Here is a 20,252-nt window from a genome sequence, read left to right on the forward strand (position 1 = left end):
CCATAAAAGCAAGGGGTGGGGGGCAAGCCAGGCCGGGGGAAGGTAGGGCAACCGGTACCCACACGGAGGGCTAACGAGAGGAGGGTCACACAGCCCTACACCAGCCCCCCCACAAAACTGGGGTTTTTCTTTATTTATACAGCAGCATGTTCTGAACACAGTGCAGGGCCGGGGTGCACGCAGGGAGGTCCCCCCCCACCCTCCTCTATGATCTCTGCCTTTCAGGATGGAGGGCTCAGGAGCCAGATTGAGAGCATCTCCCACCCCTCAAAGCACCCTCTCTTCCCACTCTTCCATCTTGGCCGCAGCCTGGCCTTAACACCGTTCTGGGGTGCCTTCTTTGGCCACGGGTCCGTGACAACACACTCCACAAAGCGGGGACAGCCCCAGCCCCAAGACAGGACACCATCGCCATGGGCTCAGTCCATCTTGGTGGGCTCCTTCTTACGCTGCCTGGCCTCCCGGACGATCTTGGCCAGGGAGAGGAGAATGGGGACGGCCATAGGCAGGAAGAGCGGGATGTAGATGGCAAATTTCTGGTCGTCAGGAAAGTAGAGGAGATGGAGGAGAGATGGGTCAAAGAAGGCCCGCTCCGAGGAGGTGACTGCCTCCTTGCTGGCCTGGAAAGCCAAGTGGAGGTGGCCTGCGGCCAGCTCGGCCATGGCACTCTGCGCTGAGGCCACCGCTTGGTACACCTGTGTGGGAACAACGCCAACGGTCAGTCCCTGGCCAGGGAGGACCACAGGAACATCCTGGGGGCTTTGCTCCCAGCACCACACCAGTGAGAGCTCATGGTCCCCCTCCACTCCCCACCTCAGGGTGCCCCAGCCCTACCTCAGAGGCGACATCATCTTTGATGACAATGTTCCCGATCTTGTCCAAGAGCTGGGCCAGTGAGGTCAAGGTGGTGGACACAGTGGCGATGTTCTCCACAGTGTGGGCCCAGAGCAGGCGGTCCAGCTCCCAGTCGGCCAGCCCCTCATTCCCTGGGCTCTCCAGCAGGAACTCAGGGGGCAGCTCCTCCCGAGATAACCCAAAGAGTAACCTGGGAGTAGAGGGGAAGGTCCCAGCCCACATCGCAAACCTGCAGTCCCACATGCACTCCCTGCTCTTCCCCCTCCCTGCTGCATTCAGTCCTCGCAGGGCTCAACCATGCCTAATGGCCTCCTGGATGCAGGGCAGGACAAGACAAGCTGCCTACCTCAGGAGACGGGAGATGCACCAGCACCCCTGGCCACAGAACAGTGCTGGCCAGTGGTCAGCATCTCAAAAGCCACAAAAAGCCCCCCTTCAGCCTCCCAGAGCCCACAGAGAAGCAAACAAGCTGCATGGGTACAGCCTGCTCTGACCCCCCCACGATTTCCACGTGTGCCAGGAGAGCACACAGAGGCCCGGGGAGGGAAGAGAGCATCCTCACCGGAGCTGGGCCAGGAAAACTTCCATCACTCGCACCATGTCCACGTCCACGTGCAGCGGGAGGGAGACTTGGGGGGAAGCAGGGGCTTCAACGTTGTAAACCTGCAGGAGAGCGTTTCAGCCAGGCACAGCCGGAACCCCAGGGCTGGCAGGGCCACCAGCACTCGCTGGGGATGTGAAGCCACCACCTTGTCTGGGCACTGCCAGCACCCCCATGGCCCCCTACCATGATGCCGCCCCAGCGGGGGCTGTGGAAGGCATTGGTGCTCACTGGGGCTCCATCCTTGTCCTGGATGTACAGAGGGGAGTGGGAGCGCTCTGGCACGTACAGCAGGAAGTTCAGCACGGGGTAGAGTGAGGCAGCGCTGGAGCCTGCAGCGGGACAGAGTCAAAGAACTCCCCTGGCTGGCAGGGACAGCGAGAGCAGACCACCCATGCGCAGCGCTGAGGCAGAGCCCAGCCCAGCTTCTCCTTCCACAGCAAGCCCTGAGCAGAACTGCCAGCCCAGCAGGTCTCGGTCACCCTCACTCCCACCCGGGGCTGGCAGGGCACGGTGCTGCAGGGAGGGAAGGGGCACAGGCCACAGGCACAGCTGTCCCCTCCTCCCTCAGCAGAGCCCGGTCCCACAAGAGCCAGGTCAGGAGCGCAGCGCTCACCCAGCCGGGCCTCCACAGGGTTGATGACGTGTGGGAGGCTGTGAGCGCTCAAGAGGAAGCTGGAGGACTCCTTGTCAAAGCGTGGTGTCACTCCTAGGACGGCGTAGTACAGGATCTGCAGGCACACAACAAAGATGTTGCTGGCAGAAAAGCGCGTCTTGGGGCACCTAGCAAGGCCCAGGGCTGGGCTCTCCCCATCGCCTCTCCCAGTCCTCACCTGCGAGTCAACAGAGAAGTTGGCCACCAAGCTCAGTTTGTCCAGGACGGGCTGCACATAGCGGTTCACAGCATCCTCGATATCCCAGTCCACGGCATGGGACTTGGGGTCGGGGTTCAGCAGGCTGAAGGTGATCTCATACCCTGCCGAGGACACACAGTCTGTGAGGCACTGGCACAGCTACTGCCTGTTGATGCTGAGGCTGGGCACGTGGCCATGACAGAGCTCCCAAGAGCGGCAGGACCTGACCCCCTCCTCCCTGGCCCTCCCAGTGTGGGGCCACACACCAGTGCCCCAACACACAGCGACCGCAGTACGGATCTTGGCCCAGAGCAACTGCCAAGGGCAAAGGGAAGACCCCTGGGTCTGTCACCCCAGAAGACATCCAGGGATGCTAAAAGCACAGCAGGAACGGGATCTCCCCCCAGAGACAGGGGGCTTTCCCCAGGTCAGAGAATGGGGCTAGGGTGCACATCCATACCCAGGCTGGATTTCAAGTGCCGCCGGGCATCAGGGCCCAGCTGGCCACTGGGCACACGGTCCGAGAGGGCGGCGGAGATGGAGCTGGCCGTGAAGGACATCACCTGCGTGAGCTGCTGGAGGCAGGTGCGGAGGGCAGCCAGGCCCCCCCCAGCCCTCACCAGGGCACTGCGGTGCTTCCCCACGTAGACATTGATGCCCTGGGGAAGGGGCAGGGGTGAGGGCCAGGAGCAAGGCTGGCTCCTGTCAACACGCCAGAGAACAGCACAGTGCCACCCACGACAACCTGCGGACGCAACACCTGGTGCCTCCTCCCAGGGCACCTTCGAGGGGCCAAGTGTACAGAGGCTGGCACCACAGGGTGCTGCTCCCTACCTGAGGCAGGAGAGAGGAGGTTTCGGGGACCACGTACATGGTCAGAGAGCCCAACGAGGCATCCTGCAGCGGGTGCAGAGCAGCGTCAGCCTCTAGGGAAAATGGAGGCATTAGCAGGGTTGGGAATTTCACTCCAATCCCCGTTCCACCCTGAGATGCCGCAAAGCCGAGTCCTTTGCTCAACCAGCCTCAGAAAGAGGAGCCTGCTCTGCCACAGAGCTCCTCCAGCTAACCGCAACCCTTCGTCCCAGTACCTTGTGCAGTAGCCACATCCAGTGCTGCCTCCTCCTGAGCCGTGGTCCTGCGATAGACTGTCTCATAGCGGGATGTGATGCTGGGTCTCACTGCCAGGGGGGAAAGCCTGAGTGAATCTGCTAATCCCGGCCCTCGCACCCTTTGTAAGAGCCAGGTGCTAAGAGGGACAAGGGACAGCCCCAGGGAGACACATGCCACAAGGTCCTTTGGGCACCAGCTCTAACCTCAGCTGAGTGACCCACCATGACACGTGGCCTCAGCTGGTCCACGCTGGCGGGCAGGACAGCCCCACGCCACCCAGGGCACACCCCACCCTCCAAGGGCTGCCATCACCCCCATCCCCAGGGAGAGGAGCCGGTTTCTTCCCTGCGGCACCCCCGGGAACTTGTCCCCAATGCTCCGCTGTACCGCCAGCTCAGGACAGGATGATACTGGCAAACGTGGGGTGGGGGTCCGGGGAGCTCGGGGCTGACAGCCGGGGAGAAAAGCCGTAGGGATGTAGAGACCCCCGCGGTGAAGGATGAGGCCACCCAGGAGGGACGGACAGACGGACAGGGCAGCGACAACCAGAGATATCTCTTACAGTTCACGGAAATCTCCATCTCCTGCACGTCCCTGAACGGCAGCGGCCTCGGCAGGTCCCCAGGCACCGAACTTGGGGCGAAGACCACGGCGACGGGGACCGCCAGCTGGAACTGAGCGGAGACAGCGTCAGCCCGGTGTGTCGTGTCCCCCCCCCCCGAGGACCCAGGGCCCCCGGCCCCCCTCCCGGTGCTCACCGGCAGCTGTCCCAGCCCCTCGATGTCCCCATAAGGCAGGGCGGCGCGGTAGGTCTCGGTCGTCCTCCACCACAGCGGCAGCCCCAACACCACAGCGATGGCCGCGAAGGACAGGGCGGCCCGCCGGCCCCGCGCCCGCTCTGCGGGGACAGCGCTCAGCACCGACCCGGCTCCCCGGGGACGGGGCGGGGACCGGGGCTGGAGGACAGCGAGCGAGCCCCGGGCGCCCAGGTAGCACCGGTACCTGCTTCATCCGCCGCTATCGCCGCCGCCGCCGCCATCTTCACTTCCCGTGTCAGCCGAGAGGGCGGGGCCTACGCCCAATCCAGCCATTCAGAGCGCCCAGTCCTCAGAACAACCAATAGGAGCCGAGGCCGGAGAACGGCGGCGCAGACGGGCGGGAAGAGGCACCAATCAAAACGCGGCACCGCCCCTGAGGAGGCGGGCTTTGGCCGCACGGCCTCTACGAGTGCCGCGGAGGGACAGGCGGTGCCCCTGCGCGGGCGGGAGGGGGCCCAGCGGGCGCCTGCGCAGCGCCGAGCACCGCGGCCGGGAAAGGTCGTGGGGGGGAAACAGGGACTTCACAGGGGCTCCTCACCCGCCCCACGGCCTGTAGGGAGAGCCCAGCCACCCCCCCACCACCCCCCACCGGCTCCCAGAGCCTCACAATGGTCGTGGGTGAGCTGAGACCAGGCACAACTCATTGCATGGATGAGCACAACGCGGGTGGTGCCCAAAGCCGGAGGAGGGACAGGGCAACCCGGGATGGGGAAGGGCACGGTCCCAGGGTGCCCGGCAGCGAGGGAGGAGGCGGCACAGCGATGTCTCTACCGTTTATTTGTTGTTAGGCTATTTGGTACACGGGGTGCACACGGCGAACACAACACAGGCGCCCCAAGGGCGGCAGCGACCGGGACTGCGAAGCTACGGCAGGGCAGGGGCACCCCCCAGGCCTCCCCTCCTGCCCCCCACGTGGCCGGGCCTCGACCCCCACACACACACACAAAACGGCCTGGCCGGAGCCCCCTACCAAAGGGGCACCCGGGTGGCTCCCTCCGGAGGCCAGGTAACCCGGGCCCCCCACTTCATCTGCGGACGCGGCGGTGTAGGGCCAGCCGGCGGGACGCGCTCCCCTTCCCCTCCCCGCGTGGCTGCTCCCCTGGGTGGCTGGGGTGGAAGCGGGGTGTGAGCAGTGGCGGGGAGGGGGCCGGGGCGGGGGCCGGGGGCCGGTGGGGCGCCCGGCCGGGGCTCAGTAGGCATGGTTGGCCACGTAGAGGGACTGCCCGGCGGCCCCCGAGTCGTCCCCGCTGCCCTCGTACTTGCCCAGCGCCGCCAGCCCGTTCACCTGTGGGAAAAGGAAACGTCAGCGGCCCCCCCGTGGGGTATGCCCCCCCCTGCCGCTGTGGGGTATGGCCCTTGGGGTCCCCCAGTCCCTGGGGACAAAGCTTTCAGGGTCCCCCAGCTCGTGGGGACACGGTCCTTGGCATCCCCCATGCCCCTGCAACAGCGCAGCCCTTGGCATCCCCCTCCCATGGGGACAGAGCCCTCGGTGTCCCCCATCTCACTGGGTGCAACCCTTGGTGTGTCCCCGTCACCCCACGGGACACGGCTTTTGGCATCCCTCCTCCCACAGGGACAGAGCTCTCGGTGTTCCGTGTCACCCGAGGGGGCATGGCCCATCCCACATGGCCCTTGGCATCCCCCGTTCCCCCGTGGGGACGCAGCCCTCACTGTCCCCCATGGAGACAGTACTGTGTCCCCTCCATGGGGACCATGGTCCTCAGCATCCCTTGTCCTGTGGGGCACAGCCCTTGGTGTCTCCTGTCACCCCGTGGGACACGGCCCTCGCCATCCCCTATCCCAAGGGGCACAGCCACCGGCATACCCCCCCCCATGGGGACGCAGCCCTCGGCGTCCCCACCACCCCAGGGGACGCGGAACCTCAGCACCCCTCTCCTGCAGGGGGGCCGTCCCCATCACCTCTGCGCGCTTGACGAACTCCTCGGTAGCGGCGGTGGCATTGTCCCGCTGCCCGCGCCAGGCGCTGAGCGCCGACGCCTGCAGCGCCCGCCCGTAGGAGAAGGTGAGGGCCCATGGCCGCACCAGCGGGCACGTGTTGATGGCGTTGAGGTTGATGGAAGCCTCCTCCTCGCTCTGACCCCCGGACAGGAAGGTGACACCTGCAGAGAGCGGGGTTATGGCACCGGGACGTCCACAGGGCATCCCCCTCCTGGTCCCCGCCACGTGCCGGTGCTGGTACCTGGCACGGCTGGGGGTACAGTGCGGCGCAGGGCGGTGACAGTGGCCATGGCGATCTCCTCGGGGCTGTACTTGGTGGGGCAGGAGTGCCCGGGGGTCACCATGTTGGGCTTCAGCAGGGTCCCCTCCAGGTAGACGTGGTGGTCGCTCAGTGCCTTGTAGACAGCTGCCAGCACCTGGGAAGGATGGGCAGCGTGGTGTCTCCCGGCACGGCGTGGCACAGCATGGCAAGGTGCCCACCCTGCTGCCTGCCCCACCGCTCACCTTCTCCGTCACATACTGGCACCGCTTGAGGTCGTGGTCACCATCAGGCAGGATCTCCGGCTCCACGATGGGCACGATGCCGTTCTGCAAACACCAGGCAGATGCCGTCATGGGGATGTCCCTGGGCATCACCCTGGCCCCATGGCAATGTGGGCCAATGCCTGGACCTGGGGGGTAATGCTCAACCTCCAGGTTCAACGTCCACCCTTGTCAGTGATGCCCATCCCAGTGGGGTGATGCCCGGCCCCACGGGGTGATGCCCAACCTGGGAAGGTCTATTCTTGGCCCCATAGAGCAATGCCCATGTTTGTGGGGTCATGCCCAGCTCCATGGATTGACGCCTGGTCCCATGGGTGATGCCCACCCCATGGGGCAACGCCTGGTCCTGGGGGTCAGGGCCCATCCACGTGAGGTGTTACCAAGCCCACAGGTTGATACCCAGCCCCGTGGGGTGATAACCAGGCACGGGGCCAATGCTGAGCCCCGTGGATCAGTGCCCATCCCCGCGGGGCAATACGTGGCCCCTTAAGTCAACAACCATCCCTATGGGTCAATGCCCAACCCGTGGGGCGATGCCCGGCCACAGACACGTACCTGCTGGCAGATGCTGGCGTAGCGGGCCAGGACGTTGGCGTTCTCCATGATGGCGAGCGCGGAGGGGGTGTTGTCGCTGATCTTCAGCACGCAGCGCCACTTGGCGAAGTCGGCCCCATCCTTCTTATACTGGGCACAGCGCTCCGACAGCCCGTCCAGACCTGCCGGGCAGTGCGTCAGCCCCGCAGCCCCAAACCTCAAGGCCCCCACCCCGCTACCCACTCCACCTACCTTGCGTGGTGGTCTCGCCATCCGTCCCGGCCAGCGGCACGACGCCCTTGTCCACCTGCGGCGAGAAGAGGAAGGCAGCGCTCAGCCCCACCGGCACCCCCCAAGCACCCTCAGCGCCCCGCAAACCCACCGGACACCCCCCACACCTTAATGCCCACGACGATGCCCTTGTCCTTGATCATCTGGACGAAGGGGGTGCCGTCGTCAGCCTTCTGGTACATGGTCTCGTGGAAGAAGATGACCCCCCCGATACATTTCTTAACCCGGCTGTCGGCGCTGAAGAGGATCTGGCGGTACAGCCGGCGGTTCTCCTCCGTGTTCTCCACCCCGATCTGGTTGAGGCGCTTCGCCATGCTCCCTGCGGGCACCCGGCACCCTCATCAGCCTCAGGCGTCGGGGGGAAAAAGGGGTGACGGGACAGATTCCCCCCGCTTTCCACTGACCTACGGACTCATCGGCGGCCAAGATGCCCTTGCCGGGGGCCACGATACGCAACGCGATGTCCGACAGCTCCTTCTTCTGCTCGGCCGTCAGCGCGGGGTATTGGTGCGTCATGGTGGCGGCGGCTGCGAGCGGATGGGGCTCGAGTCACGCGCAGCCGGGTTGGGCCCCCCCATCTACCACGCACCCTCATCCTGCGGGGACCCCCACGGGGCTGGGATCCCGGTCTTGCGGGTCAGTGGGGAGGAGGATGAGTTGCATAAGCAGGCAGCTGCCCTCACCCCGGGACGGGCAGGGCCTCGTGGAGGATGCCGGGGAGCTCCCAGCCATTTTGCTGCCTGCTCGCCCGCCCCCAGCCCAGCCATCTTGAGGGAGAGCAGCTCCCCGGGGGGGGGGAGGGAGTGGGGGGGGCCCGGGGATGGAGATAAACCGGGGTGGGGGATACCCCGAGCCGGGAGGTTACGCGGGGGATGGCGATAGCCCGGGGATGGGGATACTGAAGGCATGGAAATAACCCGGGAATGGAGCTACCTGGGGAGGGAGAGACCCCGGGGGCGGCACTACCCGCGGCTGGGGGTACCCGGGGTTTGGGGGTACCCCGGGGGTGGCGATCCCCCCCCCGGGGCTGCCGCCAGAAAACCGGTGCTCCCCGCGGGACGGCGATTCCCCCGACCGGCCCCGCGTGGGCTCGGGTATCTCCGGGCCTCACCCCCCCCCCCCCCCCCCAAAAAAAAACCACCCCCATACCCGGGGCTCCCTCTACCCCCAGAGCCCCCCCCCCCGCCGCCTCCAGCCCTACCCGAACCCGGGATCCCGGCGGCGCCGCACGGAGCCACCCCGGCGGAGCTGCCGGCTCCCCCCCTCCGGCTTCCTTCGGCTGCACCGCCGGTTGCCCCCCCCCCCCCCCCCGGTCTCCCGGTTCCCTCTTACCGTGCAGGGCGGGCGGCGGCGGCGGCGGGCGCGGACTGCGGGCTGTGCGTTCCGGCCCCGCGGTAAATGGGGCTGCGGTGCCGCAGAGCTACGTGACCGGCGGGGCGGCACCCGGGAGGACCGGCCCCCCCCCACCTCCCACGGCCCGCTCCGCCCCCCCCCCCCACCCCCCCCCGCCGCCGCCTCCCGCCTCGCCGCTGGTGGCGACAAACCCCCGGCTGGGGACCCCGCTGTGTTACCCCTTTGTAACCCTCTGCTGCCGGTGGGGACCCCTCTGTGCCCCACCCCCCCACCCCGGTCAGGGACTCGGTTGAGTGACCCCCTGTCGTGGGTAGGGACCCCCATGCCACACGGGCACCCCACTGTGGCTGCTGGAGACCCCTCTGGGTCACTGACCCTGCTTGGTTATGGGGAGGGTCTTCCCCTGACACCCCCTTGCTGCTGGTGGGGACCCCCCCTGTGCCACCCCCAGGCTGGAGCTCACCGTGCCACCCCACTGTCGCAGTGCCCAGGGCCCCCCCCGTGCCACCCCCCGACTGGGGCTCACCGTGCCACCCCACTGTCGCAGTGCCCAGGGACACCCCCCCGTGCCACCCCCACGCTGGGGCTCACCATCCCACCCCACTGTCGCCAGGGACCCCAGCTGCGTCACTTCTGCTACCAGGGGCCAAGCCCCAGCACTGCCCCCAGGACAGGGTGTGGGGTCCCACAGGAGACCAGCCCCCCCCCCCCCCCCAAAAAAAAAGCTGCCCGCAGCCGGCACAGGGACAATAGCGGTGTCCCTGTTCACCCCACGGGGCCGGCTGCCAGGGCCTTGCTCTGCTGAATCCCTGCCGTAAAAGGAGGGCTGCATGGCCCTAAAATCCAGGGAAGAGAACACATCTGCCCCCCCATCCCAGAGCTGGGCACAGCCTGGGGCCCCCACTGCCAGCCTCGCATCTTGGGGGGGGCCGTATCCGACCCCCTGCCAGCAGGACCACAGCCATAACAGGGAAGGACATGATGCCAGGGCTGCTTCCCCATGAGCCACCCACGCACCCGGTAAATAGAGGCACAACCCTAAACATCTCCATTTCCTGGGTGCGGGGGCTAATAAACGTGCCAGCACCCAGCATGTTGCAGCACCCGCCCGGCCCAGGGCAGCAGGGCCGCGGCAGAGGGCAGAGGAAGGTGAACCCCCCCCCCCCTCCAACCCCCGGGCAGGAGAAACAGGCCATTAAAAACCAGAGCACTTGTTTGAACAGTGCTATTTTTGGGCTGTGCCAGGGGAGAGAGGTGCCGCATGGCCCCCATGGCGGCGGGGAGCATCCTTGGGGTCGGGAACACCGGGAGGGGGATCCCGCAGGAGATGCCTTAGCGGGGAAAAGAGGGACGTAAGGCTGGAGCTGTACTGGGAGCAGGGGAGCCCCCGAGGGAGCCCCCTCCATGCGGCAGCGGGGGCCAAGGCGGAGGGGGGGGGGGGGCCGGGAACAGGAGCTGGCAGAGCTCCCAGCGCCTGGCAGGCAGCGCTCGCCTCGACCCAAGGGATGCTGCATGCCGGAGCCACGCAACAGGCGTGTGGCCCGCAGCCCCGTGATGGGGGTGCAGGATCCAGCCTCCGATACCCTCTGCAAGGGGGGGGGGGGGGGGGGGCACAGAGGGAATCTAGGGCAGGAGGAGGAGCGGGGGCCCAGGGAGGGAAGCTAGGTCAGCCTGGGCATGCCGGAGCCGCAGGGTGGGAGCCTGGGGAATGCAGTGCCTTAATGAGAGCAAACGCCAGCGGAGGTGGGGGGGGGTGGGTGCATGTCCCCCGCCAAGAAGGAGAGGCCCTGGGGTGGCAGGGAGTTGTGCTCATAGCCCCGTGACAGGGACGGAGCGGGAGCAGCCGGTGCAGGCTGGACAAGTTGTCCCCACCCAGGGCACCAGAAGCTTCCTGCATCCGTGGCACCAGGCAGGGTGAAAGCCAACAAAACTTTATTCAATAAATAATTACAGCATTAAGAAGAGGAAGGTTTCACGGCTACAGGCTATAGCGGCTCAGCAACTTCCTTGCTGCCACTGGCTGGCTTCAGGCCCAAGTACCGCAGCAGGCTGTGGAGCTCCTGGCAGCCGGCTGCCACGTCGGGGACGGCCGACAGGACCTGGGGACAGCAGCAGCGTTAGTGACAGCGTTTGGGATGAGGGTTTTGTGTTGCCGCAGTCACGGCAAGGGTGGGAGTGAGGAACCACAACAAACCTCACCTCTTTCATCTTCTCCTGCATCTCCTCGTGGGTCCTCAGCACTTTCTGGGCATGACAGAGCCTCAGCTCCAACCCTCGGACCTGCAGTGAGAGATACCTGTCAGGAGCCTGCCCCAAAATTGGACAGGGACCAGCCCAGGAGGGAGAGGGCACAAGAGCCAGGGCAACCCCTTGGGGGTCCCCATACCTGCTCCAGGTACTTGTCGGAGAGCAGCAGATTCTCATCCTCTTTCTCCAGGAGCAGCAGCCGCAGTTTGTCCACCTGCAAAAAAAGCAAGCGCTGCTGAGACATCATTGTGGGGCAAGAGCCCTGGCGTGGGGGGGGCTCTCCCCTGCTTGAGGACCGAGGGCTGGAGAGGTCCCTTGTCCACAGAGGGGTGGTGACACGAGGAGTTCTCAGCCCTGGCAGCCCCCCGGCCTCACCTCCTGCCGCAGCAGGACTCGCTCCTGGACGTAGACAGCGTCCACCTTGGGCTCCTGCCCCCGCATCTCCTCCCACAACACCTTGGCCTCCGTCTCTGCACGCTGGAGCGAGCGCTTCAGCTGGGACACCTCTCCCTTCAGCCTCTGCAGGGGGGGGAAAGGAGATGCTGAGTGGGGTCCTGCAGCCGGCACCCCCCAGGCATGCAGCTCAGCCAGGTCCCTATCACACACCGTGACTTCCCCACTCTTGTCGATGAGTTGCAGCATCTTCTCTTCCTGCTGTTTCACCACGTCCTGCAGCTCCTTCTCGTTCTGGGGGAGGGGGAAGAAGCAGTGTCAGGCAGTGCCCGGCCCTGGCCACCCACATCACCCCACGTGGGAGCAGGTTTTCTCATGTTTGAGAAGGTCAGACAAGCCAGGAGCACCCATGGGGCATCACCGGAGCCGGTCACCCAGATTTCTCTGTGTCCTAGATCAGCGCCCGTCCCAGTTTGGCTCTGCCCTGGGGTGAGCGCTGGCCCAATTCTGGCACCAGCTCACCTCTAGCTTGCCCCTCAGCGCCTTGTTCAGCTTGACGATGGTGGCAGCCTGGGCATCCATCTTCTCCTGGCTCTCAGTTGTCACCGTCTCCAGACGGAGCTGCAGGTCGGAGCTGGGAGAGGACAGCGGTGCTGAGTGAGTGGGTATAGCAGCCGAGCGTGGTGCTGGCTACCAAACCCCCTCCTGGGCATCCACCAGCTCCATGGTGGGAGAGGCCAACCCGCCAGCCCAGCCAGCTGGAAGAAGCCCTTCTAGCCATGGCAGGAGAGGTCTACTCCAGGGCTAGGGCAAGACACAGCGCCCAGACAGGCTGCCCGCAGGAGAGGCCATGCCCAGGAGAATGGTGCCCGTGCCCGGCCCTCGACACGAGCCCCCGCTGAACTCACATCTCCATCTGCAGCGCCTTGAACTCGCTCTGCTCCAGCTCCTGGATGCGGGAGCTCAGCATGGTGAGGTCAGAGACCATGGCTCTCAGCTCCTTCACGCTTTCCAGCAGACCGTCCTCGGGCTCTGCGGGCAGGGCAGAGGCTCGTGAGTCGCGTGGAAGAAACTGTCAGCCCCAGGGGACACGGAGCCAAGGGGGAAGGCGTGCCTGCTCATCCCCCCCATGCAGGCAGCCCTGCAGCTTCGGAGCAGGGTTCAGGGCAGGGTGACAGCCCCAGTACCTATCGGCTTTGGTGTAGAGGCAGGTTTGTCCTTGGTAAATACACTCCCACCTCCGGTGGCTTCATCGACATCTGTGAGAGGAGAGTGCAGAGGCGCTGTGCCCAGCCCTGTGTGCTGCAGGGAGCACGACCAGAGCTCACTCGTACACCCATCCGCCCCGGGGAGCTCAGAGAAGACCCCGGACACTCGCAGAAGCAGTGACCCCCCAACCCATGGCTGCCACAAGGGAGCAACTGGGGAATCCGCAGGGAAAGGCACGGGGATGGCACTGGGATCTCCTCCACATGCAGCACCAGCGCACATCCCCAGCACAGGAGGGAGGGATCCCCAACCCCATACAGGGACCCCCCCCCCACCCAGCACCCAGATAGCGGGTGTCAGCTCACCTTTCCCCGACACCGCTTTCAGGACACTGCCCACAAAAGAGGGCCTGGCATGGTACGGGGTGCGGCACGCCGGCGTGCGGCAGGCGGGGGTCCAGGCACGGCGGGGTGTCTGCCAGCCTGGCGTCCGCGGAGCCGGGGTCCAGGCTCTGCTTCTCAGTGGGGCATCGTCATCCTTCAGAGGGGAGAGAGAACACGGTGCCAGAGTGCAGCTTGCGACAGCTCGGTACTGCCCCGGCGAGCCAGGGGGGGTGTCTCGAAGCCACACCATGGAGAGCCACGGGTGTCTGACCCCCCCGGCCACCTCCTTGTCCCCAGGGCAGGGGGCTCCTACCTCCTCTTGCAGAGCGGCCCTGAGGCAGTCAGCGAGCTCCTGCAGCCGCATCTTGCTCTCGGTGATGTCCGCGGAGCACCAGGAGATTTTGTCCCTCTTGAGCTGCAAGTCGAGGAGCTCAGCCTTGGTGGTCTCCAGCTCCTTGCTGAGGGCAGCCTGCTCTTCCCTGCGGGATGGCATCAGCCTCAGCGGGAGCAGCGTTCTCCCTCCTCAGTGGAGGATGGGGACGTTTCCCATGCCTGCCTCCTGCCACGACCCAGGGGAGGTGCAAACCCTACAGATTTAGGCAGCTTCCCCCAAGATAGGGTCTTGCTGGGCTTCCCCACAGCCTCTTCCACCCACTTGGGCAATTAACACTTGGTTGGGGCAGCAGTGACCAGAACCACGTCCCCCTGTGTGTCCCCCACCCCCCAGGAGGGGCTCGATTTCCCAAAAATAGAGGGGTTCAAGTGAAGGCGGTGAGCGGGGTCGGTACCGCAAGCGCTGGTGGGAATCCATCAGCTCCTCGTACTGCAGGCTACGCTCCTGCAGGGTGGCCAGCGTGGACTTCAGCCTGGCCTCTACCTCCAGCAGCTGCGTGCGGGACATGCAGTTCTCCTGATCGAGGAACTAGAAGAGGGTGGGGAGACACGGCTATGAGTGCCCAGGAAACCTGAGGGGGCCCCTTGGGACCCTCAACACAGTCCCTCCCACGCCTCAGGGTGCCTTTTCTAATTAGGTGCAGCTTTACCCCAGCAGACCAACCCCTGGAGACCAACAGTTTACGAGGGACATAGGGAGAGGCTGGGGAATGGCACCACGCCTGCAGCCAAGGGAAAATTATCCCAGAGAGCTGCCCACACCCCCCCCCTCCCCGGGAATCACCGCCGGGCAGGATAGAGATCTGCGCTACGTGCGGGATGTCAACCGCCCTTGAAGCGCTCATCCCACCCCCGCTGCAGGAGGGCTAATCCCGCTCCTGGCCGGCCGCCAGCGTTCCCGCGAGGCCGTGACGGGGGGCCGGCAGCGCGTGATGGCGCGGGCAGGGTCAGGCAGCTCCTACCTCCCGGCACTCGGTTGACTCCCGCAGCTCCTGGCACAGCCCGTTGCACTCTCGCTGCAGGGTGTCCCTCTCCCGCGCCAGCCTGCGGGGATGGGATGGGGTCAGGGGGGTGCCACGTTTTGGGGGCGAGGGGTGGCAATTTGGTGACTATGGCAGGGGGGCAATGCCCTGCCCCAGGGTTCAGACCCACCAGGCCATCTCCTCCCACTGCTCCTCGTTCTCCTGCTGCAGCGCATCCCGCTCCTGCTCCAGGCTGGCCAGATTTGTCATCAGGTTGCTCAGATCTACAAGGGGCAGAGCCGTCGACGGGGGCAGCAGGGACAGAGCAGCTCCAACCCCCACGTCGCCCACCCCTACCTGCGCTGAGGCGTGAGTTGGCCACCGTCAGCTGCTCCAGCTGAGCCACCGTGTCCTGCAGGGCCACCGAGGTCTCCTCCAGCTGGCAGGACACCTGCAGAGACACGGTGCCCTCCGGGCTCGCTTTGGGCTGCTCTTCCCCGTGGGGTGTTCCCACACCGACGGGCACCCCAAGTCACCCCATGCCGGCCATCAGCCAGGCTGCGAGGGAGCATCCCAGACACCCCCAGGCACCACTCAGCACCGGACAACCCCTCACCTCCTCCTTGGCTTGAAGAGCTTCGTCCGCTCGTTGCCTCATGGCATCCCGCTCCTCCAGGCAGCTCCGTAGCTTGCCGGGCACGCTCTCCAGCGCAGCCCGGCACCGGGACACCAGGGCCCTCGCCTGCTCCCGCTGCGTCGGGGGAAAGATGGCATCGGACAGAGCTTAGCGTGGCACTGCCAGCCTTGGAGCCGGGGCAGCGCAGCCGTGCCGGCCGGTGGCACTGCCCCACTGTGTGACCAGGGACAGGTCTGGCAGCCGGGCTGCCGGCGGTACCCAGGGCACAGAGCACAGCGGCACCAGCCTGCACCACACCGGCAGGGAGGCGAGGGGCTGGGCCCACCGCCAGCCCCCACCAGGGCAGCCCTCACCTCCGCGTCCAGGGCTCTCCTTTCCTCCTCTAGATTTTCAAAGGTGGTATCTACGAATTCCCGGAAAGGCTGAGCCTCGGCAGCCAGGGATGCCTGGGGGGTAGGAGAGATGGGTCAGCGCCGCTGTGGTTGAAGAGCCACGTTCAATGGCTGTGGAGGGAGGCAAGCGCCAGCCCTGAGGCCGGATCCGTGGCAGCTTCCCAGCAGCAGTGCCAAGAAACCTCTGGTGGACCCAAACCCACCGCAGACCATTGCTCAGAGCATCACCCAAGCTCAGGATGTGGGGATGCCCTTCCAGACCCCAGGGACCCGGGTGGGAGGCAGCTGGAGGTGCCCACCCGTTCAGTACCTGCTGGTCGATGGCATCCGCCAGCAGCGTGCCCAGCTCTCGCTGGGACGCCAGGCTCTGGTCGCGGGCACCGATCTGGGCGCTGGCGTGGGCGCGGAAGGTCTCCAGGAAGCGATCTCCCTGCCGAGGGAAAGATGCTGCTCCGGGCACGGTGTCGCATGAGGGGCAATTCCCAGGAGCCGTCCCCGCATGCTGCTGCAGCCCAGGGCTCCTGCTCCCAGCGGGACACAGCCCGAGCCAAAAACCCATCCAGAGAGCTCCAACCGCTCCGGGCAGCCCCAAGCACTTCTGGCTTTCCAGGGCCACATTGGGCTTTCCCCTGGGATGCCAGGGAGACCTTCACCCCCCAGAGATGGGCAGAGATGCAGGACACCCCATCAAAGGCATGGGGACAGCAGACCCTGCTCTGCCCCCCCCACCGGCTGCCCCCCCTACCTCCTCCTTGGCTCGGAGGGCTTCGTCCGCTCGCTGCCTCATGGCATCCCGCTCCTCCAGGCAGCTCCGCAGCTTGCCGGGCACGCTCTCCAGCATGGCCCGACACCGGGACACCAGGGCCCTCGCCTGCTCCTGCTGTGAGAGGAGACGGCACCGGGAGGCACCGGGTATAGCCAACAGCTGCCGTGTGTGCCAGCAGCACCAGCATCTCCCAAAACCCAGGGGCAAAGGGGGGCCAGCCCGGCCGCATTGGGTGCTCACCTCCTGGGCAAGGGCTCCCTGCTCATCCTGCAAGCTCTGAAAGGCGGCATCTACGAGGCCCCGAAACAGGAGGCACTGCCTGCTCCAGGTGCTCTGGGGAAGGGATAAAGGGACCTGTGCTCAGGCAGTGCTCCCAGAGCCGGCACAGGCAGCATCGGGCACACACGTGCCCTGCCCAGCTGAGACCTGGCGCACTCATCACACGCCAGCCAGCCGAGACGCACCGTTCCCGCGGCAGCCAGCTCCAGCTCCCGCTGCAGGTCCCGTTCTGCTCCCCGCTGCCGCTGCAGAGCCTCCGTTTTCCTCCGCAGCTCAAGGTAGAGGTTGCGGTAGATCTCTTCCTCCTAAGGGCATCCCGGCAGAGGGGAGGAGGCTTCACACCAGCCCCGTTCCACCCCGGGGTCCAGCAGGAGCCGGTTAGCCATGACAGCTCCCATCCTCCCCCCATGTGTGCCAGGGATGTTTCCCCGCACAAAGGGTTCAAATCCAGCAAACTCAGCGGGTTGAGCCAGGCGCGTGATGCCGTGCCATGCCGCAGCAGCCCCGCTTTATTTCCGCTCCGCCGGCTTGCGGTCCAGCCGGGGCCACCATCCCGCCGGCGGCACGTGGGCACTGTCACGGCACCGAGGCCGCAGGGAACAAGGGTGGCATCGCCCCTGCGAGGACTCTTACCCCTTTGGGGTGGGTGATGTCAGTCTGCGTGAGCGCGTCCCTCTGCTCGGCCGGTCCCACGCCGGGCAGCGGCCGCTGGCTCTCCTGCCAGTCGCGCAGCTGGAGCGAGAGGGCTTCGATGATGATGAGGGTGCTCTCCAGCCGCCCCTCCAGCTCTGCCCGTGGCAGGGACTTCAGCTGCTCCCGGGGACAGCTGGGGACAGAGAGAGGGCTTGGGGCAGGGACAGCCCACGGGTGACAGCCCCGTCTGGGTGGGCACATCCCCACACTTACTGCCAGAGCAGGGAGTCTGTTTCGGCAGCGCTGTCCTTGGCACAAAGGAGGCCGCCCGCAGATGTGTTCATGCTCTTATCCCGCAGGTCCCGAGGGGTCATGAAGGTGCCGGCGGCCGCGGTGGGCACGGGGGTGACGCTGGTGCCGGCGGCCGCGGTGGGCACGGGGGTGACGCTGGTGCCGGCGGCCGCGGTGGGCACGGGGGTGACGCTGGTGCCGGCGGCCGCGGTGGGCACGGGGGTGACGCTGGTGCCGATGTCCTGCCGCGGCAGGGGCAGGCTGTGCCGCAGGGAATCCAGCAGGGACGAGGCGTTGAGGCTCTTCTCCAGCCACACCAGCGGCAACACCCAGGAGACGGCACCCTGGGCCACCTCGGGCGAGGGGACGGGGGTGGCCATTGCCTCTGACCCCGCAGGCTCCAACCTACCCGTCTCGGTGGGAGGGAGGCCGGGGGGGCCCTGCTCTGGAGGGGCAGGGGACTCGGCTCCCTCAGGGGTGCCTTGGCAAGGTAGGGAACCAGCACCCTCATCTCCAGCCAGGGGCTCGGCAGCCACGGGGCTGCAGGAGAGGTCGGCGGGTGCCGCTCGCCACCCGTGGAAGGGGGCTTCCTGCGGGGTGGAGCTGGTGCCGGGGGGCCCTGGGGTGCAGGAGGCCAGGCTGGCGCTACCAGGGGACCTGGGGTTGCAGGGTGCTAGAGGGGTGCTGCCTGGGGAGTTTGGAGTGCAAGGCACTGAGCTGATGATGTCGGGGGGTCCTGGGGTGCAGGGTGCTGGGCTGGTACTGCCAGGGTGCTCTGCGGTACACAACCCCAGGACGGGGCTGCACAGGGGGGCTGGTACGGTGCTGCTGGGGGGCTCTGGGGTGCTGGGCCCTGGGACAGGGCTGCACAGGGGAGCCGATACGGTGCTGCTGGGGGGCTCCGAAGCGCAGGACCCTAGCATGGGGCTGCACAGGGGGGGTGGCACGGTGTTCCCGGAGGGCTCCGGGGTACTGGGCCCTGGGACAGGGCTGCACAGAGGGGCTGGCACGGTGCTGCTGGGGGGCTCCGAAATGCAGGACCCTGGCATGGGGCTGCACAGGGGGGCTGGCACGGTGCTGCTGGGGGGCTCTGGGGTGCTGGGCCCTGGGACAGGGCTGCACAGGGAGGCCGGCACGGTGCTGCTGGGGGGCTCCGGGGTGCTGGGCCCTGGGATGGAGCTGCATGGGGAGGCTGGCACGGTGCTGCTGGGGGGCTCTGGGGTGCTGGGCCCTGGGACAGGGCTGCACAGGGGAGCTGTCACTGTGCTGCCAGAGGCCTCTGGGGTGCTGGGTGCTGTCACAGTGCTGCTGGGGGGCTCCGGGGTGCTGGGCCCTGTGGTGGGACTACCAGGCGGCTCTGGGTTGGTCCTGCTGGGAGGCTCCAGGGCACTGGGCGCCAGGGTGGGATTGCTGGGGGTCTCGGGGGCACCAGGCTTCAGAGCGGGAGTTCTGAGGGGCTCCAAGGTGCTGGAGCCTAGGGTGGGAGTCCCTGGGGGCCCCGAGGTGCAAGGCACTAGGGTGGTGCTGCTGGGGGGGAGCAGGATAGCACTTCTGGGGCGTCCTGGTTTGCAGGGCACTGAGGTGATGCTGCTGGGGGGGCCCCGGGTGCAGGATACCGGGGTGGCGCAGTCATGGTCCTACAGGACATTTGGGGGGGGGGGGGGGTAGAGGGGGTCAGGGCTGCCCTGCCCTTCCCCCCAACACCCCATAGCCGTTTGCCCCAGTCCCCCATTTCCCCCAGCCCAGTAGATACACTTATCCTCCCACCACCCTGGTACCCCCCCCCCAGTATCCCCGGTTCCGGTACACCCCAGCACCCTTCCCTGTTCCCTTCCCCGCTCCCCCCGTCCCGGTTTTCCCCCCCGCACCGACCTTGAGCCGCAGGCGGCGGAGCAGCGGGGTGAGGGTGGTGCGCTCGGCGCCCGGCTGCAGCCGCAGCTCCTGCAGGGGGGGGCGCCAGGGCCGCTGCTGCCTCTGTGGGGGGGGTTGGGGAGAGGCACCGGGGGTCACCGGCGGCACCACCGGCAGCACACCCTCCCCCCCCGTATACATATATACCGGGAGCGCTCCGGCCCGCACCGGACCCACCGCCTCCCAGCCAACCGCGCACGGTCGCAGCCGCCATGCCGGGACCTCACCCCCCGTCGGGACCCTCACCCCCCCCCGGGACGCCGAAACCGGGACACCGAAACCGGGACGACCAAACCGGTGTCCCCCCTCCCCGCCCGCCCCGTGCTGAGCCCCCACGGTCCCGGACCGCACTCACAGTGGGGGTCTGGGCAGCCCGCATGGCTCCGGTCCCGCTCTCCGGTCCCGGTCCCGGCTCCGGTCCAGGTCCCGCCGGTCCCCGCGCGCCGCCCGTTTGAAAACCACGCAGCGCTCTGATTGGCTGCTCCGCGCACGCGTCACTCCGCCGGAGAGGTTTGTTAAAGGCGGGGCTACGCCAGGCGGTGGGCGGGGGGGAGTGGGCGTGTCTGAGGGCGAGGCCCCGCCCCTACGGCGCTGTACAGCGCCGAGCACGGGGCGCGTCGGGAGCGCGCAGCCCGCCGGGGACGCGCAGCCCTTGGAGGTGGAGGGGGGGCACATACGGACGGAGAAGCCCACCTCCCCTCCCCGATCCCGGGGCCTCCCCAGCAGCTTCCCCGAGGGAACCAGCCCTGCACGGCCCCCCAGACCTGCCCCGACCCCTACCCGAGGGAGAAGGGGGGGGAAACCAGCCCCGCACACCCCCCTGGGGGTCCCGCTCTCC

The 20,252-nt window shown here is 67.0% G+C and overlaps 3 protein-coding genes across 3 annotated transcripts; all 3 read right to left on the reverse strand.

The window, feature by feature from the left end:
- Positions 1-96: 96 nt before the first annotated feature.
- Positions 97-4,511, reverse strand: PIGS (phosphatidylinositol glycan anchor biosynthesis class S). Its single transcript, XM_075032703.1, is given in 13 exon segments — positions 97-695; positions 835-1,045; positions 1,418-1,518; positions 1,643-1,788; positions 2,073-2,187; positions 2,290-2,432; positions 2,771-2,969; positions 3,145-3,236; positions 3,399-3,488; positions 3,983-4,094; positions 4,179-4,318; positions 4,423-4,477; positions 4,479-4,511. Coding segments are annotated over 13 exon segments (1,713 nt in total). The 3' UTR covers positions 97-419.
- A 485-nt stretch (positions 4,512-4,996) lies between these two features.
- Positions 4,997-9,041, reverse strand: ALDOC (aldolase, fructose-bisphosphate C). Its single transcript, XM_075032704.1, has 9 exons — positions 8,898-9,041; positions 7,970-8,092; positions 7,673-7,884; positions 7,527-7,581; positions 7,296-7,456; positions 6,702-6,785; positions 6,439-6,613; positions 6,159-6,358; positions 4,997-5,523 (listed from the first exon to the last, which is right to left on the reverse strand). Exons 2-9 carry the CDS (start codon positions 8,079-8,081, stop codon positions 5,428-5,430), a joined length of 1,095 nt encoding a protein of 364 aa, XP_074888805.1. The 5' UTR covers positions 8,082-8,092; positions 8,898-9,041; the 3' UTR covers positions 4,997-5,427.
- A 1,792-nt stretch (positions 9,042-10,833) lies between these two features.
- Positions 10,834-19,869, reverse strand: SPAG5 (sperm associated antigen 5). Its single transcript, XM_075031134.1, has 24 exons — positions 19,770-19,869; positions 19,376-19,477; positions 17,486-19,140; positions 17,213-17,405; positions 16,765-16,884; positions 16,541-16,633; positions 16,280-16,414; positions 15,845-15,964; positions 15,496-15,588; positions 15,122-15,256; positions 14,863-14,956; positions 14,696-14,789; positions 14,506-14,587; positions 13,939-14,072; positions 13,464-13,629; positions 13,133-13,304; positions 12,746-12,817; positions 12,467-12,590; positions 12,081-12,192; positions 11,772-11,852; positions 11,541-11,684; positions 11,305-11,379; positions 11,118-11,198; positions 10,834-11,017 (listed from the first exon to the last, which is right to left on the reverse strand). Exons 1-24 carry the CDS (start codon positions 19,791-19,793, stop codon positions 10,904-10,906), a joined length of 4,215 nt encoding a protein of 1,404 aa, XP_074887235.1. The 5' UTR covers positions 19,794-19,869; the 3' UTR covers positions 10,834-10,903.
- Between the last annotated feature and the right edge of the window lie 383 nt (positions 19,870-20,252).

The sequence above is a fragment of the Buteo buteo genome, chromosome 7 (assembly GCF_964188355.1).
Source record: "Buteo buteo chromosome 7, bButBut1.hap1.1, whole genome shotgun sequence".
In the NCBI taxonomy this organism is placed as follows: domain Eukaryota; kingdom Metazoa; phylum Chordata; class Aves; order Accipitriformes; family Accipitridae; genus Buteo; species Buteo buteo.

Coding starts and splice junctions, on each gene's coding strand:
- ALDOC (XM_075032704.1), bottom strand. CDS start 8,081: ATGACGCACCAATACCCCGCGCTGACGGCCGAGCAGAAGAAGGAGCTG. Junction 7,885..7,969: donor GGCCGCCGATGAGTCCGTAG/GTCAGTGGAAAG, acceptor GGGTGCCCGCAG/GGAGCATGGCGAAGCGCCTC. Junction 7,582..7,672: donor GCATCGTCGTGGGCATTAAG/GTGTGGGGGGTG, acceptor TTCTCGCCGCAG/GTGGACAAGGGCGTCGTGCC.
- SPAG5 (XM_075031134.1), bottom strand. CDS start 19,793: ATGCGGGCTGCCCAGACCCCCACT. Junction 19,141..19,375: donor TCCGCCGCCTGCGGCTCAAG/GTCGGTGCGGGG, acceptor AATGTCCTGTAG/GACCATGACTGCGCCACCCC. Junction 11,199..11,304: donor CCGACAAGTACCTGGAGCAG/GTATGGGGACCC, acceptor CTCTCACTGCAG/GTCCGAGGGTTGGAGCTGAG.